Source organism: Bombina bombina, chromosome 3 (assembly GCF_027579735.1).
Source record: "Bombina bombina isolate aBomBom1 chromosome 3, aBomBom1.pri, whole genome shotgun sequence".
NCBI lineage: Eukaryota > Metazoa > Chordata > Amphibia > Anura > Bombinatoridae > Bombina > Bombina bombina.
Genome location: NC_069501.1, coordinates 1,279,418,569 through 1,279,439,519, shown reverse-complemented (window position 1 = coordinate 1,279,439,519; position 20,951 = coordinate 1,279,418,569). Strand labels below are relative to the sequence as shown.

Genomic DNA, 20,951 nt, shown 5'->3' with positions numbered 1-20,951 from the left:
AGTTTCTTGTTTAGATGAGAAGCCATCAGATCTATTTCTGGAAGTTCCCATATTTGAACAATCTGAAGAAATACCTCTGGGTGAAGAGACCATTCGCCCGGATGCAACGTTTGGCGACTGAGATAATCCGCTTTCCAATTGTCCATACCTGGGATATGAACCGCAGAGATTAGACAGGAGCTGGATTCCGCCCAAACCAAAATTCGAGATACTTCTTTCATAGCCAGAGGACTGTGAGTCCCTCCTTGATGATTGATGTATGCCACAGTTGTGACATTATCTATCTGAAAACAAATGAACAACTCTCTCTTCAGAAGAGGCCAAGACTGAAGAGCTCTGAAAATTGCACGGAGTTCCAAAATATTGATCGGAAATCTCACCTCCTGAGATTCCCAAACCCCTTGTGCCGTCAGATACCCCCACACAGCTCCCCAACCTGTAAGACTTGCATCTGTTGAGATTATAGTCCAGGTCGGAAGAACAAAGAAGCCCCCTGAACTAAACGATGGTGATCTGTCCACCATGTCAGAGAGTGTTGTAAAATCGGTTTAAAGATATTAATTGAGATATCTTTGAGTAATCCCTGCACCATTGGTTCAGCATACAGAGCTGAAGAGGTCGCATGTGAAAAACAGAATTTATGTTTACCTGATAAATTACTTTCTCCAACGGTGTGTCCGGTCCACGGCGTCATCCTTACTTGTGGGATATTCTCTTCCCCAACAGGAAATGGCAAAGAGCCCAGCAAAGCTGGTCACATGATCCCTCCTAGGCTCCGCCTACCCCAGTCATTCGACCGACGTTAAGGAGGAATATTTGCATAGGAGAAACCATATGGTACCGTGGTGACTGTAGTTAAAGAAAATAAATGATCAGACCTGATTAAAAAAACCAGGGCGGGCCGTGGACCGGACACACCGTTGGAGAAAGTAATTTATCAGGTAAACATAAATTCTGTTTTCTCCAACATAGGTGTGTCCGGTCCACGGCGTCATCCTTACTTGTGGGAACCAATACCAAAGCTTTAGGACACGGATGAAGGGAGGGAGCAAATCAGGTCACCTAAATGGAAGGCACCACGGTTTGCAAAACCTTTCTCCCAAAAATAGCCTCAGAAGAAGCAAAAGTATCAAACTTGTAAAATTTGGTAAAAGTGTGCAGTGAAGACCAAGTCGCTGCCCTACATATCTGATCAACAGAAGCCTCGTTCTTGAAGGCCCATGTGGAAGCCACAGCCCTAGTGGAATGAGCTGTGATTCTTTCGGGAGGCTGCCGTCCGGCAGTCTCGTAAGCCAATCTGATGATGCTTTTAATCCAAAAAGAGAGAGAGGTAGAAGTTGCTTTTTGACCTCTCCTTTTACCGGAATAAACAACAAACAAGGAAGATGTTTGTCTAAAATCCTTTGTAGCATCTAAATAGAATTTTAGAGCGCGAACAACATCCAAATTGTGCAACAAACGTTCCTTCTTTGAAACTGGTTTCGGACACAGAGAAGGTACGATAATCTCCTGGTTAATGTTTTTGTTAGAAACAACTTTTGGAAGAAACCCAGGTTTAGTACGTAAAACCACCTTATCTGCATGGAACACCAGATAAGGAGGAGAACACTGCAGAGCAGATAATTCTGAAACTCTTCTAGCAGAAGAAATTGCAACTAAAAACAAAACTTTCCAAGATAATAACTTAATATCAACGGAATGTAAGGGTTCAAACGGAACCCCCTGAAGAACTGAAAGAACTAAATTGAGACTCCAAGGAGGAGTCAAAGGTTTGTAAACAGGCTTAATTCTAACCAGAGCCTGAACAAAGGCTTGAACATCTGGCACAGCTGCCAGCTTTTTGTGAAGTAACACAGACAAGGCAGAAATCTGTCCCTTCAGGGAACTTGCAGATAATCCTTTTTCCAATCCTTCTTGAAGGAAGGATAGAATCTTAGGAATCTTAACCTTGTCCCAAGGGAATCCTTTAGATTCACACCAACAGATATATTTTTTCCAAATTTTGTGGTAAATCTTTCTAGTTACAGGCTTTCTGGCCTGAACAAGAGTATCGATAACAGAATCTGAGAACCCTCGCTTCGATAAGATCAAGCGTTCAATCTCCAAGCAGTCAGCTGGAGTGAAACCAGGTTCGGATGTTCGAACGGACCCTGAACAAGAAGGTCTCGTCTCAAAGGTAGCTTCCAAGGTGGAGCCGATGACATATTCACCAGATCTGCATACCAAGTCCTGCGTGGCCACGCAGGAGCTATCAAGATCACCGACGCCCTCTCCTGATTGATCCTGGCTACCAGCCTGGGGATGAGAGGAAACGGCGGGAACACATAAGCTAGTTTGAAGGTCCAAGGTGCTACTAGTGCATCCACTAGAGCTGCCTTGGGATCCCTGGATCTGGACCCGTAGCAAGGAACTTTGAAGTTCTGACGAGAGGCCATCAGATCCATGTCTGGAATGCCCCACAGCTGAGTGACTTGGGCAAAGATTTCCGGATGGAGTTCCCACTCCCCCGGATGCAATGTCTGACGACTCAGAAAATCCGCTTCCCAATTTTCCACTCCTGGGATGTGGATAGCGGACAGGTGGCAGGAGTGAGACTCCGCCCATAGAATGATTTTGGTCACTTCTTCCATCGCTAGGGAACTCCTTGTTCCCCCCTGATGGTTGATGTACGCAACAGTTGTCATGTTGTCTGATTGAAACCGTATGAACTTGGCCCTCGCTAGCTGAGGCCAAGCCTTGAGAGCATTGAATATCGCTCTCAGTTCCAGAATATTTATCGGTAGAAGAGATTCTTCCCGAGACCAAAGACCCTGAGCTTTCAGGGATCCCCAGACCGCGCCCCAGCCCATCAGACTGGCGTCGGTCGTGACAATGACCCACTCTGGTCTGCGGAATGTCATCCCTTGTGACAGGTTGTCCAGGGACAGCCACCAACGGAGTGAGTCTCTGGTCCTCTGATTTACTTGTATCTTCGGAGACAAGTCTGTATAATCCCCATTCCACTGACTGAGCATGCACAGTTGTAATGGTCTTAGATGAATGCGCGCAAAAGGAACTATGTCCATTGCCGCTACCATCAACCCGATCACTTCCATGCACTGAGCTATGGAAGGAAGAGGAACGGAATGAAGTATCCGACAAGAGTCTAGAAGCTTTGTTTTTCTGGCCTCTGTCAGAAATATCCTCATTTCTAAGGAGTCTATTATTGTTCCCAAGAAGGGAACCCTTGTTGACGGAGATAGAGAACTCTTTTCCACGTTCACTTTCCATCCGTGAGATCTGAGAAAGGCCAGGACTATGTCCGTGTGAGCCTTTGCTTGAGGAAGGGACGACGCTTGAATCAGAATGTCGTCCAAGTAAGGTACTACAGCAATGCCCCTTGGTCTTAGCACAGCTAGAAGGGACCCTAGTACCTTTGTGAAAATCCTTGGAGCAGTGGCTAATCCGAAAGGAAGCGCCACAAACTGGTAATGCTTGTCCAGGAATGCGAACCTTAGGAACCGATGATGTTCCTTGTGGATAGGAATATGTAGATACGCATCCTTTAAATCCACCGTGGTCATGAATTGACCTTCCTGGATGGAAGGAAGAATAGTTCGAATGGTTTCCATCTTGAACGATGGAACCTTGAGAAACTTGTTTAAGATCTTGAGATCTAAGATTGGTCTGAACGTTCCCTCTTTTTTGGGAACTATGAACAGATTGGAGTAGAACCCCATCCCTTGTTCTCTTAATGGAACAGGATGAATCACTCCCATTTTTAACAGGTCTTCTACACAATGTAAGAATGCCTGTCTTTTTATGTGGTCTGAAGACAACTGAGACCTGTGGAACCTCCCCCTTGGGGGAAGCCCCTTGAATTCCAGAAGATAACCTTGGGAGACTATTTCTAGCGCCCAAGGATCCAGAACATCTCTTGCCCAAGCCTGAGCGAAGAGAGAGAGTCTGCCCCCCACCAGATCCGGTCCTGGATCGGGGGCCAACATTTCATGCTGTCTTGGTAGCAGTGGCAGGTTTCTTGGCCTGCTTTCCCTTGTTCCAGCCTTGCATTGGTCTCCAAGCTGGCTTGGCTTGAGAAGTATTACCCTCTTGCTTAGAGGACGTAGCACTTTGGGCTGGTCCGTTTCTACGAAAGGGACGAAAATTAGATTTATTTTTTGCCTTGAAAGGCCGATCCTGAGGAAGGGCGTGGCCCTTACCCCCAGTGATATCAGAGATAATCTCTTTCAAGTCAGGGCCAAACAGCGTTTTCCCCTTGAAAGGAATGTTAAGTAGCTTGTTCTTGGAAGACGCATCAGCCGACCAAGATTTCAACCAAAGCGCTCTGCGCGCCACAATAGCAAACCCAGAATTCTTAGCCGCTAACCTAGCCAATTGCAAAGTGGCGTCTAGGGTAAAAGAATTAGCCAATTTGAGAGCATTGATTCTGTCCATAATCTCCTCATAAGGAGGAGAATCACTATCGACCGCCTTTATCAGCTCATCGAACCAGAAACATGCGGCTGTAGCGACAGGGACAACGCATGAAATTGGTTGTAGAAGGTAACCCTGCTGAACAAACATCTTTTTAAGCAAACCTTCTAATTTTTTATCCATAGGATCTTTGAAAGCACAACTATCCTCTATGGGTATAGTGGTGCGCTTGTTTAAAGTGGAAACCGCTCCCTCGACCTTGGGGACTGTCTGCCATAAGTCCTTTCTGGGGTCGACCATAGGAAACAATTTTTTAAATATGGGGGGAGGGACGAAAGGAATACCGGGCCTTTCCCATTCTTTATTAACAATGTCCGCCACCCGCTTGGGTATAGGAAAAGCTTCTGGGAGCCCCGGCACCTCTAGGAACTTGTCCATTTTACATAGTTTCTCTGGGATGACCAACTTGTCACAATCATCCAGAGTGGATAATACCTCCTTAAGCAGAATGCGGAGATGTTCCAACTTAAATTTAAATGTAATCACATCAGGTTCAGCTTGTTGAGAAATGTTCCCTGAATCAGTAATTTCTCCCTCAGACAAAACCTCCCTGGCCCCATCAGACTGGGTTAGGGGCCCTTCAGAAACATTATTATCAGCGTCGTCATGCTCTTCAGTATCTAAAACAGAGCAGTCGCGCTTACGCTGATAAGTGTTCATTTTGGCTAAAATGTTTTTGACAGAATTATCCATTACAGCCGTTAATTGTTGCATAGTAAGGAGTATTGGCGCGCTAGATGTACTAGGGGCCTCCTGAGTGGGCAAGACTCGTGTAGACGAAGGAGGGAATGATGCAGTACCATGCTTACTCCCCTCACTTGAGGAATCATCTTGGGCATCATTGTCATTGTCACATAAATCACATTTATTTAAATGAATAGGAATTCTGGCTTCCCCACATTCAGAACACAGTCTATCTGGTAGTTCAGACATGTTAAACAGGCATAAACTTGATAACAAAGTACAAAAAACGTTTTAAAATAAAACCGTTACTGTCACTTTAAATTTTAAACTGAACACACTTTATTACTGCAATTGCGAAAAAACATGAAGGAATTGTTCAAAATTCACCAAATTTTCACCACAGTGTCTTAAAGCCTTAAAAGTATTGCACACCAAATTTGGAAGCTTTAACCCTTAAAATAACGGAACCGGGGCCGTTTTGAACTTTAACCCCTTTACAGTCCCTGGTATCTGCTTTGCTGAGACCCAACCAAGCCCAAAGGGGAATACGATACCAAATGACGCCTTCAGAAAGTCTTTTCTAAGTATCAGAGCTCCTCTCACATGCGACTGCATGCCATGCCTCTCAAAAACAAGTGCGCAACACCGGTGCGAAAATGAGGCTCTGCCTATGCTTTGGGAAAGCCCCTAAAGAATAAGGTGTCTAAAACAGTGCCTGCCGATATTATTATATCAAAATACCCAAATAAAATGATTCCTCAAGGCTAAATATGTGTTAATAATGAATCGATTTAGCCCAGAAAAAGTCTACAGTCTTAATAAGCCCTTGTGAAGCCCTTATTTACGATCGTAATAAACATGGCTTACCGGATCCCATAGGGAAAATGACAGCTTCCAGCATTACATCGTCTTGTTAGAATGTGTCATACCTCAAGCAGCAAGAGACTGCTCACTGTTCCCCCAACTGAAGTTAATTGCTCTCAACAGTCCTGTGTGGAACAGCCATGGATATTAGTGACGGTTGCTAAAATCATTTTCCTCATACAAACAGAAATCTTCATCTCTTTTCTGTTTCTGAGTAAATAGTACATACCAGCACTATTTCAAAATAACAAACTCTTGATTGAATAATAAAAACTACAGTTAAACACTAAAAAACTCTAAGCCATCTCCGTGGAGATGTTGCCTGTACAACGGCAAAGAGAATGACTGGGGTAGGCGGAGCCTAGGAGGGATCATGTGACCAGCTTTGCTGGGCTCTTTGCCATTTCCTGTTGGGGAAGAGAATATCCCACAAGTAAGGATGACGCCGTGGACCGGACACACCTATGTTGGAGAAATGAGCAAAGGAGATCGCATCTGATGCGGCAGTCCTAAGACCCAACATTTCCATGCATAAGGCTACCAAAGGGAATGAATGTGACTGAAGGTTTTGACAAGCTGATATCAATGTTAAACTTCTCTTGTCTGACAAGGACAGAGTCATAGACACTGAATTTATCTAGAAACCTAAAAAGGTTACCCTTGTCTGAGGAATCAATGAACTGATTGGTAAATTGATCCTCCAACCATGAACTTGAAGAAACAACACAAGTCGATTCGTATGAGATTCTTCGAAAATGAGAAGACTGAGCAAGTACCAAGATATCATCCAAATAAGGAAATACTAAAACCCTATTCTCTGATTACAGAAAGAAGGGCACCGAGAACCTTTGAAAAAAATTCTTGGAACTGAGGCTAGGCCAAACGGTAGAGCCACAAAACTGGTAATGCTTGTCTAAAAAGAGAAACTCAGACACTAAAAGTGATCTGGATGAATCGGAATATGCAGATACACATCCTGTAAATCTATTGTAGACATATAATGCCCTTGCTAAACAAAAGGCAGGATAGTCCTACAGTAACCATCTTGAATGTTGGTATCCTAACATAACGATTCAATAATGATAGATCCGGAACTGGTCTGAAGGAATTGACCTTCTTTGGTACAATGAAGAGATAAAATAAAACCCCAGCCCCTTTTCCAGAACTGGAACTGGCATAAATACTCCAGCCAACTCTAGATCTGAAACACATTTCAGAAATGCTGAGCCTTTGCTGTGTTAACTGGGACACGGGAAAGAAAAGAATCTCTTAGCAGGAGGCCTTAACTTGAAGCCAATTCTGTACCTTTCTGAAACAATGTTTCTGAAACCAGAGATTAAGAACGGAATTGATCCAAATTTCTTTGAAGTAAACGTAATCTGCCCCATACCAGCTGAGCTGGAATAAGGGCCGCACCTTCATAGGTACTTAGGAGCTGGCTATAGGTTTCTATAAGGCTTGGATATATTCCAAACTGGAAATAGTTTCCAAACTGATACCGCTCCTGAGGATGAAGGATCAGGCTTTTGTTCCTTGTGAGGAAAGGAACGAAAATGATTATTTACCCTGGAAAGAAAGGGAAAGCAAAGTTGACTTAGAAGACATGTCAGCATTCCAAGTTTAATCCATAAAGCTTTTCTAGCTAAAATAGCTAGAGACATATACCTGACATCAACTCTAATGATATCAAAAGATGGTATCACCAATAAAATTATTAGCATGTTATAGAATAATAATAATGCTATAAAATTATGATCTGTTACTTGTTGCGCTAAAGCTTCTAACCAAAAAGTTGAAGCTGCAGCAACATCCGCTAAAAATATAGCAGGTCTAAGAAGATTACCTGAACATAAGTAAGCTTTTCTTAGAAAGGATTCAATTTTCCTATCTAAAGGATCCTTAAATGAAGTACTATCTGCCGTAGGAATAGTAGTACATTAGCAGGAGTAGAGACAGCCCCATAACCTTAGGGATTTTTGTCCCAAAAAACTCTAATCTGTCAGATGGCACAGGATATAATTTGCTTAAACGTCTAGAAGGAGTAAATAAATTACCCAAATTATTCCATTCCCTGGAAATTACTTCAGAAATAGCATCAGGGAGATAAAACACTTCTGGAATAACTACAGGAGATTTAAAAACCTGATTTAAACGTTTACATTTAGTATCAAGAGGACCAGAATCCTCTATTTCTAATTCAAATAACACTTCTTTAAGTAAAGAACGAATAAATTCCATCTTGAACAAATACAAAGATTTATCAGCATCAACCTCTGAGACAGAAACCTCTGAACCAGAAGAACCATTATCAGTATCAGAATGATGATGTTCATTTAAAAATTCATCTGAAAAAAGAGAAGTTTTAAAAGACTTTTATGTATACTAGAAGGAGAAATAACAGACATAGCCTTCTAAATGGATTTAAAAAATAAAATCTCTTATGTTATCAGGAACACTCTGAAAATTAGATGTTGACGGAACAGCAACAGGTAATGTAACAGTACTAAAGGAAATTTTATCTGCATTAATAAGTTTGACATGACATGCAATACAAATAACAGCTGGAGAAACAGATACCAAAAGTTTATCGCAGATACACTTAGCTTGGTAGCTCCAGCACTGTGCAGTGATTTTCCTGAAGTATCTTCTGACTCAGTTGCAACGTGGAACATCTTGCAATATGTAAAAGAAAAAAACAACATATAAAGCAAAATTGATCAAATTCCTTAAATGACAGTTTCAGGAATGGGAAAAAATGCCAAAGAACAAGCTTCTAGCAACCAGAAGCAATAAAAAATGAGACTTAAATAATGTGGAGACAAAAGTGACGCCCATATTTTTTCGCGCCAAATAAGACGCCCACATTATTTGGCGCCTAAATGCTTTTTGGCGCCAAAAATTACGCCACATCCGGAACGCCGACATTTTTGGCGCAAAATAACGTCAAAGAATGACGCAACTTCCGGCGACACGTATGACGCCGGAAACGGAAATAGAATTTTTGCGCCAAAAAAGTCCGCGCCAAGAATGACGCAATAAAATGAAGCATTTTCAGCCCCCGCGAGCCTAACAGCCCACAGGGAAAAAGTCAAATTTTAAGGTAAAAAATGTTAAATTAAAATGCATTATCCCAAATATGAAACTGACTGTCTGAAAAATAAGGAAAGTTGAACATTCTGAGTCAAGGCAAATAAATGTTTGAATACATATATTTAGAACTTTATAAACAAAGTGCCCAACCATAGCTAGGAGTGTCACAGAAAATAAGACTTACTTACCCCAGGACACTCATCTACATATAGCAGATAGCCAAACCAGTACTGAAACGAGAATCAGCAGAGGTAATGGTATATATAAGAGTATATCGTCGATCTGAAAAGGGAGGTAAGAGATGAATCTCTACGACCGATAACAGAGAACCTATGAAATAGACCCCTTAGAAGGAGATCACTGCATTCAAATAGGCAATACTCTCCTCACATCCCTCTGACATTCACTGCACGCTGAGAGGAAAACCGGGCTCCAACTTGCTGCGGAGCGCATATCAACGTAGAATCTAGCACAAACTTACTTCACCACCTCCATCGGAGGCAAAGTTTGTAAAACTGAATTGTGGGTGTGGTGAGGGGTGTATTTATAGGCATTTTAAGGTTTGGGAAACTTTGCCCCTCCTGGTAGGAATGTATATCCCATACGTCACTAGCTCATGGACTCTTGCTAATTACATGAAAGAAATTATGTTTTCTTTCTAATGACATGATGAGTCCACGGATCATCTAATTACTATTGGGAATCAATACCCAAGCTAGAGTACACAGTTAAGGGAGGGACAAGACAGGGAACCTAAACGGAAGGCATCACTGCTTGAAGAACCTTTCTCCCAAAAGAGGCCTCAGTCGAGGCAAAAGTGTCAAATTTATAGAATTTTGAAAAAGTGTGAAGAGAGGACTAAGTTGCAGCCTTGCAAATCTGTTTCACAGAAGCTTAATTTTTGAATGCCCAGGAAAAGGAAACAGTCCTTGTAGAATTGAGCCGCAACTCTCTCAGGAGGCTGCTGTCCAGTAGTTTCATAGGCAAAACGAATGATACTCTTCAGCCACAAAGAAAGAGAAGTAGGCGTAGCTTTCTGTCCCTTACGTTTCCCAGAGAATAGCACAAACAGAGTAGAAGACTGACGAAAATCCTTAGTCGCCTGTAAATAGAATTTTAATGCACACACCATGTCCAGATTGTGCAAAAGCCATTCCATTTGAGAAGAAGGATTAGGACACAAAGAAGGAACAACAATCTCCTGATTAATTTTCCGGTCTGAAACTACTTTAGGGAGAAACCACCTACCTAGCCACTACTGTGTCAGCAACCTTATTCAAAGATTGATTACATTTCCTCTTGCGCTTTCCCAGCAGCATGGGAAAAGCAGACAACGCATCAGATACCGCTGATGACATTAGCAAAGCGATGTCTTGCAAGGTAACTCCAGGTTGAGTAATAGAGGAAGCGCAGGGCACTGGCTGTATGGACGCTAAATTTTGGGACGCTTGAGGAGAAAGCTGCGGCATATCTTGAACATTGTCAGAAGACTCCTGAACAGCATCCGCCTTAGACAATGTTGGCTCAGGAAAAAGTCTATTCCTGTAATGTAAAGTTCTCTCAATACATGAGGAACAGAAAGAGATTGGTGGTTCTACATTAGCATCAAAACATAAAGAACATGTAACATCTTGCAGGGTTTCTTGGTCCATCATTATTCACCAATAAACAGAAAACTGATATTTAATTCAGAAAATATCCCCCAAAACAAAAACAAAAAAATCGTTACTGTTCCTTTAAATTTTAAACAAACAAAATAGCTGCTTTATTTTTCTGCTATTAAATTTACACCTTATCCCCCAAAATAACTTCCAGACAACTCTACACCTCAGCTTAGCGTTGCTGAGGTGCTTACCTGCCTGCCTGCTAACTTAGTAAATTACTTTGTAACTGATCCGGACTCAACTCTATGAACACTGCGGTCCGTAACCGCAACGCTGCTGAATCTGTGACGCAGCTGAATTTCCCTCCGGAGACACAGGAAGTGACAAACAGGGCTAGAAAAACTGCGCGCAATAGGAACTGCCGCCGTATCTAACTCTGCCCATCATGGGCGTAACCTGAAACTCCCGATCGGCTAAATCAATTATCACAGCCGTCGGGAGTGAAGTATAAAAAACAATAAAAACACCCCCAGTGCCTGCTTCGCTGCCCTTAAAAAATATTCCCCTGTCATAGGAATGTAATTTGTCCCAATGAAAGTAAAAGTGCTATCCTTTTTCTCTGCATGTCCCAGAAAAACATAAAGTTAGCACCACGCAGCACGGCAGCTCACTAGGTTTGGGAGGCCAGTTCCTTCACATAGACCTGTGGGTAGAAACAAAGACTGAGTAATCTTACTGAGGCTTGTATGGGTAGGGCAGCATAATTGTCATTTTTATTATTTTGGATAATTTCATTTATTTTTGGTAATGTAATTTTTTTTGACTCATCGTGTCATTAGAAAGAAAACCTAAGTCTAAAAAAAACCTAAAAAAAAGCTACCCATTGCCCTTAAAGGGGCATTTGTATGGGCATTGCTGATTTGATCAGCCAATAGGATTTCAGTAGCTCTCATCCTATTGGCTGATTTGAAAATGTCAGCCAATAGGAATGCAAGGTACCCTATTTTTAGACGGGTACCTTGCATTCAAGCTTCAGTGCACAGTGGTGATCGTATGAAGAGGATCCTCCACACTGGATGTCTGCGCCGCCGGCGACAATGCTCCACGCCTCCACAGCTCTGCGCCACCGGGATGAAGATAGGAGATGCCCCCGCGATGGAGCAAGATGTCGCCGCCTGGATGAAGACTGATGACCGGACTTCAGGAACTGTGAGATTTTCTGGGTTTTTTTTTCCTCTAGATTAAGGATGGGCAGTAAAAGAGCTGAATACCCTTTTAAGGGCAATGCCCATACAAATGTCCCTTTAGGTAGCTTAGGTTTTATTTAGACTTAGGTTTTTTATTTTGGGGGGTTGGTTGGGTGGGGGTGGTTACTGTTAGGGGAGACTTTGTAATTTTTAGGTAAAGAGCTGGTTAACTTAGAGCAACGCCCTACAAAAGGCCATTTTAAGGGCTATTGGTAGTTTGCTGTTAGGTTAGAGGGTGTTTTTATTTTGGGGGGGCTTTTTTGTTTTTATAGGGGTATTAGATTAGGTGTAATTTTAATTATTTTTGATAATTTTGTTTTTTATTTTTCGTAATTTTAGAGTTTTTATTTTTTTGAATGTATTTTTTTTTTTGTAGAGTTAGGATTTTTTTAATTTGTAATTTAGTTTTGTTTATTTTTCGCTAATTTTATTGTTTTAAATCAGTAGTGTTAGGTTACTTTATAGTTTAAACTTAGTTTTTTTTTATTTCTCAGCTAAGTTTTTATTTATTTAAAGATAGTTATATTGTAAATTTAATTTAAAATTAGGGGGTCCGGCAGCTTATGGGTTAATAGGTTTATTATAGTAGTTGCGATGTGGGGGGGCCAGCGGTTTAGGGGTTATTAGTTTTATTTAGTGTTGGCGATGTCGGGGGGTAGCGGATTAGGGGTATTTAGACTAGGGGTTTATGTTTGGGTGTTGTTAGTTTTTTTCTAACACTTTTTCTCCATTGATGTCTATTGAGAAAGTGTGCACGAGCACGTAAAGTCAGGCCTTGGGTTTTGTGCGGTGTGGAGCTTATCGCACCATACCGCACCACAAGAGAAGGTTTTTCAGTAACTTGTAATGGCAGTGCTATGGAAAGTGCGATAATGCTATTTTTTTGCGTTATTTACGCACCTAGTATAGCGCAAAACTTGTAATCTTGGTGTTTGTTAGGTTGGTGAGCATCAACCACTCTTCTTTTTTGGGATATTTTTAGAGCGAGGTTGTACCAGGTGATGTTTTACCAGACAACCATTTATACCACAGTAGTAGTAGCCCCTTTTTTCTTATATTGTGTTGTAAGATTATTCTATAAGTAGTGAGAAACCGCTCGCTACAATGCTCTGAAGGCTTTAGTTAAATCCTAGCACACAACCTTAAGTATTGCAGGGTCTTGTTCTGCAAACTCTAATGTGAGCATAGCGCGTAACGTTACTTGTAAACGGTCTATTAGATGTTGTGTCCACCATATGGAATTATAGGACAAGTATGATGACACATCAGTGACTGCATCTATTTGTTTGTCCTGTGACCCTATAATTCCATAAATAAAGCTCACTCTATATCATTCTGTGAGAGCACAAGCCAGAGGTGCGTAGACCAGGACTCTATATTTCTATGAAAATCACCAAACCTACCAGGACCCTTACTGACTTACAGGGTGTGTTACCAGCTTCTCCCAGCAGGTGTCTCTGTATGAAGATCTGACATTTGTGTGCTATATAAGGGCAGCACCACTGACTGACAGGAGTATTCAGGGTACAATGAGCTGATGAGCTAGGGAGGGGCAGGTGCAGCCAATAAAGAACGCTATCCGTTAGCAAATAGCCGGGACATGCCAGATACTCTACAGATCCGTGCACAAACACTTATGTATTGGGATAAAAGGGAGGACATTAGTAGCCTGAGAGGCAGGTGCAGCCAATAAAGAACGCTATCCGTTAGCAAGTAGCCGGGACATGCCAGATACTCTACAGATCCGTGCACAAACACTTATGTATTGGGATAAAAGGGAGGACATTAGTAGCCTGAGAGGCAGGTGCAGTCAATAAAGAACCCTATCCGTTAGCAAATAGCCGGGACATGCCAGATACTCTACAGATCCGTGCACAAACACTTATGTATTGGGATAAAAGGGAGGACATTAGTAGCCTGAGAGGCAGGTGCAGCCAATAAGGAACCCTATCCGTTAGCAAATAGCCGGGACATGCCAGATACTCTACAGATCCGTGCACAAACACTTATGTATTGGGATAAAAGGGAGGACAAGAGAAACAGCTAAACCCTGATCAGTATAGGAAGCTTCATTTTTAAGGAAAGTCTCTTACAGAAGATGCTCTAATATACGGACAATGTGTAATATGGGAACTGCAGTGTTAGCCGTCATCTAAACTCCAAAGAGATGTATCTGTAATGGTCTTGTGGACAGCACCAGCAGTTACCGTAACGCAAAGAGAGAACCAAACTGCACAGCACTTGTGTATAAGGCAGAGAGGTGCATAGTACATACAGATATGGTCACACTGATCTACACCTCGTCCCAAAGGTCATTATAAATAGGAAGCAACATGTGGCCAGGTGTCAGGATGCCTAAAAACATACATAAGACCTTGCAATCACAATAAAAAGTACCATCACTCATATTATTGTCATTTATACCACAATCACTCCCTGGCAGAGAGAACCCACAGGTAGTGTGACCTACGTTTGACCTTACCCAGGGTGTCTGAACGGCGCAGGGCAGGCACTGAGCTTTGGCTGTCACACCAGTCCAGCTTTCCTCGTGCTATCAGAAACTTCTTGGCCTTGAAGAGAAGGGTAGGAAAATCCTCCTGGGATGCAGCAAAAGCTTCAATCTTGTTTTTCACAGTTCCCAGCACCTGCAGAAGAGAAACCGTTAGAGTAAGAACGCGTGTATCCGGATGCATATTGTTCCTTACAGTATATTACACTGTAGCAACACTCCTAGCTCTATACGAATGATAAAAAGTCTAACAGCCGCCTATATTTACCGATTACCAAGATACACAATATGTATAGGTCCCTACACAACCTAAAGAGAGCCAGCGCACAACACGGCACAATGATTTTAACATCCAAACCACTTTTACACCTTAATGTCTTTTCTGTGGTTTAAAGTAGCCAGACAGCTGTAACTTACAAAAATGTGTTATTCGTAGCGTAAGAGAAGCGAGCAAATTTATGTAACTGTAAACAAGTCTAACCACCCAAAATGACACAGCCACAAATCTTCTGAAAATAAAATTTTCACCAAAAATTCAATGTTTTTTAGAATTTCCAGAAAGTGATTAATGACAAATATACATCACTCGGTTTGTTAATTTAAACTCGGGTACCAGTAAGTTATACTGCTCTCCTCACTTAGATGATATGTAGATGATGCTAACGCTCAGTCAGTGTGCCCTGCTGGTGGTATTGTACGACCCATGACCTATCCTGGCTATTTGCTCTAAAGGACCTCATCATTTACCAACCTTGGAGAAGGCAACAACTCTGCTAGGGAAGACCCAGAATGACATTTGAGTGATCAGCTCAGCGACACATGGGGATGATCAGGCTCCAGCCAAGGCTTAAAGCTACTTTTCATTTGGGACATTTGTGTTTATCTGACCGTATTAGCCTTTATATATAATGCATTATGCTTATTAACAAGAACTGTTCCCCACAATAATTGAAGTTATTTTGTTTTGTGAGTCTTTCCTGCAGGTGGCTTTTTTTATCCAAAGCTAACATTCGATTTCACTTGTGCGCTACAGGTCACAAACTCTGTCTGCAACAAGCTCACCTAAATCCAAGACTTTCCCTCAGACACAGCAGCCCAGTGCAGTATCATCAGCCATTCACTGGTGACAGGTGACAGACATTCTAATGTCTTCTGGCCACACCCGTCATCACATACTTTACAAGACTTTCCCTCAGACACAGCAGCCCAGTGCAGTATCATCAGCCATTCACAGGTGACAGGTGACAGACATTCTAATGTCTTCTGGCCACACCCGTCATCACATACTTTACAAGACTTTCCCTCAGACACAGCAGCCCAGTGCAGTATCATCAGCCATTCACTGGTGACAGACATTCTAATGTCTTCTGGCCACACCCGTCATCACATACTTTACAAGACTTGACTTGAATCTTAAAGGAATAGTCTAGTCAAAATTAAATTTTCATGATTCAGATAGACCAGCAATTTTAAGCAACTTTCTTACTTACTCCTCCTATTATCAATTTTTCTTCATTCTCTTGGTATCTTTATTTGAAAAAGCAAAATGTAAGAATGTAAAGCTTAGGAGCCAGCCCATTTTTTGTTCAGCACCTGAGTAGCACTGATTGGTGTCTTAAGGTAGCCACAAATCAGCAAGCGCTACCCAGGTACTGAACAAAAAATGGTCTGGCTCCTAAGCTTACATTCAAATAAAGATAGCAAGAGAACAAAGAAAAAAACTAAATGTATGCTTACCTGATACATTTCTTTCTTTCCGGAAAAGGAGAGTCCACAACGTCATTGAATTACTAGTGGGAATATACCTCCTGGCCAGCAGGAGGAGGCAAAGAGCACTACAGCAATGCTGTTAAGTGTCACTCCCCTACTAATAATCCCCAGTGATTCAACGAAAGGGAAATGGAAAAATAATAACACAAAGGTGTAGAGGTGCCTGAGGTTTAGTAAAAAAACATAATTTATGTAAGAACTTACCTGATAAATTCATTTCTTTCATATTAGCAAGAGTCCATGAGCTAGTGACGTATGGGATATACATTCCTACCAGGAGGGGCAAAGTTTCCCAAACCTTAAAATGCCTATAAATACACCCCTCACCACATCCACAATTCAGTTTAACAAATAGCCAAGAAGTGGGGTGATAAGAAAGGAGCGAAAGCATCAAAAATAAGGAATTGGAATAATTGTGCTTTATACAAAAAAATCATAACCACCACAAAAAAGGGTGGGCCTCATGGACTCTTGCTAATATGAAAGAAATGAATTTATCAGGTAAGTTCTTACATAAATTATGTTTTCTTTCATGTAATTAGCAAGAGTCCATGAGCTAGTGACGTATGGGATAGCAGATACGCAAGATGTGGAACTTCCACGCAAGAGTCACTAGAGAGGGAGGGATAAAATAAAGACAGCCAATTCCGCTGAAAAAATAATCCACAACCCAAATCAAAAAGTTTTAATCTTATAATGAAAAAAACTGAAATTATAAGCAGAAGAATCAAACTGAAACAGCTGCCTGAAGTACTTTTCTACCAAAACTGCTTCAGAAGAAGAGAAAACATCAAAATGGTAGAATTTAGTAAAAGTATGCAAAGAAGACCAAGTTGCTGCTTTGCAAATTTGATCAACAGAAGCTTCATTCATAAATGCCCAGGAAGTAGAAACTGACCTAGTAGAATGAGCCGTAATCCTTTGAGGCAGGGATTTACCCGACTCAACATAAGCATGATGAATCAAAGACTTTAACCAAGACGCCAAAGAAATGGCAGAAGCCTTCTGACCTTTCCTAGAACCAGATAAGATAACAATTAGACTAGATGTCTTTCTGAAACCTTTAGTAGCTTCAACATAATATTTCAAAGCTCTAACTACATCTAAAGAATGTAAAGATCTCTCCAGAGAATTCTTAGGATTAGGACACAATGAAGGGACAACAATTTCTCTACTAATGTTGTTAGAATTCACAACTATATTAAAAATTTAAATGGAGTCCGCAACACCGCCTTATCGTGATGAAAAATCAGAAAAGGAGATTCACAAGAAAGAGCAGATAATTCAGAAACTATTCTAGCAGAAGGGATGGCCAAAAGGAACAAAACTTTCCAGGAAAGTAATTTAATATCCAGAGAATGAATAGGTTCAAATGGAGGAGCCTGTAAAGCCCTCAGAACCAAATTGAGACTCCAAGGAGGAGAAATTGACTTAATGACAGGCTTGATTTGAACCAAAGCCTGTACAAAACAATGAATATCAGGAAGATTAGCAATCTTTCTGTGAAAAAGAACCGAAAGAGCAGAGATTTGACCTTTCAATGAACTTTCAGACAAACCCTTATCCAAACCATCTTGAAGAAATTGTAAAATTCTAGGAATTCTAAAAGAATGCCAAGAAAATGTATGTGAAGAACACTAAGAAATGTAAGTCTTCCAGACTCGGTAATAGATCTTCCTAGACACAGATTTACGAGCCTGTAACATAGTATTAATCACTGAATCAGAAAAACCTCTATGACTAAGTATTAAGCGTTCAATCTCCATACCTTCAAATTTAATGATTTGAGATCCTGATGGAAAAATTGGCCTTGAGATAGAAGGTCTGGCCTTAACGGAAGTGTCCAAGGTTGGCAACTTGCCATCCGAACGAGATCCGCATACCAAAACCTGTGCGGCCATGCTGGAGCCACCAGCAGTACAAACGAACGCTCCATTAGGATTTTGGAAATCACTCTTGGAAGAAGAACTAGAGGCGGAAAGATATAAGCAGGAGGATAATTCCAAGGAAGTGACAACGCGTCCACCGTTTCCGCCTGAGGATCCCTGGATCTGGACAGATACCTGGGAAGTTTCTTGTTTAAATGAGAGACCATCAAATCTATTTCTGGAAGCCCCCAGATTTGAACAATCTGAAGAAATACCTCTGGGTGAAGAGACCATTTGCCCGGATGTAACATCTGGCGACTGAGATAATCCGCTTCCCAATCGTCTATACCTGGGATGTGAACAGCAGAAATTAGACAGGAGCTGGATTCCGCCCATACAAGTATCCAAGCTACTTCTTTCATAGCCTGAGGACTGTGAGTCCCCCCTTGATGATTGACATATGCCACTGTTGTGACATTGTCTGTCAGAAAACAAATAAACGATTCTCTCTTCAGAAGAGGCCAGAACTGAAGAGCTCTGAAAATCGCACGGAATTCCAAAATATTGATTGGTAATCTCGCCCCCTGAGATTCCCAAACCCCCTGCGCTGACAGAGATCCCCATACAGCTCCCCAACCTGAAAGACTCGCATCTGTTGAGATCACAGTCCAGGTTGGACGAACAAAAGAGGCCCCTTGAACTAAACGATGGTGATCCAACCACCAAGTCAGAGAAGAACGAACATTGGGATTTAAGGATATTAATTGTGATATCTTTGTATAATCCCTGCACCATTGGTTCAGCATACAAAGCTGGAGAGGTCTCATGTGAAAACGAGCAAAAGGGATTGCGTCCGATGCAGCAGTCATGAGACCTAAAATTTCCATGCACAAAGCTACCGAAGGGAAAGATTGAGACTGAAGGTTTCGACAAGCTGAAACCAATTGCAGACGTCTCTTTTCTGTAAGAGACAAAGTCATGGACGCTGAATCTATTTGGAAACCTAAAAAGGTTACCCTTGTCTGAGGAATCAAGGAACTCTTTGGTAAATTGATCCTCCAACCATGTCTTTGAAGAAACAACACAAGTTGATTCGTGTGAGATTCTGCAGAATGTAAAGACTGAGCAAGTACCAAGATATCGTCCAAATAAGGAAATACCGCAATACCCTGCTCCCTGATTACAGAGAGAAGGGCACGAGGACCTTCGAAAAGATCCTTGGAGCTGTAGCTAGGCCAAAAGGAAGAGCAACAAACTGGTAATGCTTGTCTAGAAAAGAGAATCTCAGGAACTGATAGTGATCCGGATGAATTGGAATATGAAGATATGCATCCTGTAAATCTATTGTGGACATATAATGCCCTTGCTGAACAAAAGGCAGAATAGTCCTTATAGTCACCATCTTGAATGTTGGTATCCTTACATAACGATTCAATATTTTTAGATCCAGAACTGGTCTGAAGGAATTCTCCATCTTTGGTACAATGAACAGATTTGAGTAAAACCCCAGGCCCCGTTCCAGAACTGGAACTGGCATAATTACCCCAGCTGACTCCAGATCTGAAACACATTTCAGAAACGCTTGAGCCTTCACTGGGTTTACTGGAATGATTGAAAGAAAGAATCTTCTAACAGGCGGTCTTACCCTGAAACCTATTCTGTACCTTTGTGAAACAATGTTCTGAATCCAAAGACTTTGAATCGAATCGATCCAAACATCTTTGAAAAATCGTAACCTGCCCCCTACCAGCTGAGCTGGAATGAGGGCCGCACCTTCATGCGGATTTGGGAGCTGGTTTTGACTTTCTGAAAGGCTTGGATTTATTCCAGACTAAAGAAGTTTTCCAAACGGAAACTGTTCCTTTAGAGGAAGGGTCAGGCTTTTGTTCCTTATTCTGACGAAAGGAACGAAAACGATTAGCAGCCCTATATTTACCTTTAGATTTTTTATCCTGAGGTAAAAAGGCTCCCTTCCCCCCAGTAACCGTTGAAATTATTGAGTCTAACTGAGAACCAAATAATTTATTACCTTGGAAAGAAAGAGAACGCAATGTTGACTTAGAAGACATATCTGCATTCCAAGACTTAAGCCATAAAGCTCTTCTAGCTAAAAAAGCTAAAGACATATACCTGACATCAATTCTAATGATATCGAAAATGGCATCAAACATGAAGTTATTAACATGTTGAAGAAGTTTAACAATGCTATAAGCATTATGGTCTGACACTTGTTGCGCTAAAGCCTCCAACCAGAAAGTTGAAGCTGCAGCAACATCAGCCAAAGAAATAGCAGGTCTCAGAAGATTACCTGAACATAAATAAGCCTTCCTTAGAAAGGATTCAAGCTTCCTATCTAAAGGATCTTTAAACGAAGTACTATCTGCCGTAGGAATAGTAGTACGCTTAGCAAGAGTAGAAATAGCCCCATCAACTTTGGGGATTTTATCCCAAAATTCTAATCTAGGGTACAATTTCTTAAACCTTGGAGAAGGAGTAAATGAAGTACCCAGACTATTCCATTCCCTAGAAATTACTTCTGAAATAGCATCAGGAACTGGAAAAACTTCTGGAATAACCACAGGAGGTTTAAAAACTGCATTTAAACGCTTAGTAGTTTTAATATCAAGAGGACTAGACTCCTCCATATCTAAAGCAATCAACACTTCATTAAGTAAAGAACGAATAAACTCCATCTTAAATAAATATGAAGATTTATCAGTGTCAATATCTGAGGTAGAATCTTCTGAATCAGATAGATCAACATCAGAAATAGATAAGTCAGAATGATGGTGGTCATTTAAAAATTCATCTGAAATATGTGAAGTTTTAAAAGACCTCTTAC

General features: G+C 41.4%; 1 protein-coding gene across 1 annotated transcript in view; it reads right to left on the bottom strand.

Moving 5' to 3' along the window:
* Positions 1-20,951, bottom strand: part of FHIP1B (FHF complex subunit HOOK interacting protein 1B) — a gene marked incomplete in the record, with an annotated part of 380,930 nt that overhangs the window by 44,765 nt on the left and 315,214 nt on the right. Inside the window, 1 exon segment of the mRNA XM_053708840.1 lies at positions 14,445-14,607. Within this exon segment, the coding sequence (XP_053564815.1) occupies positions 14,445-14,607 (163 nt within the window).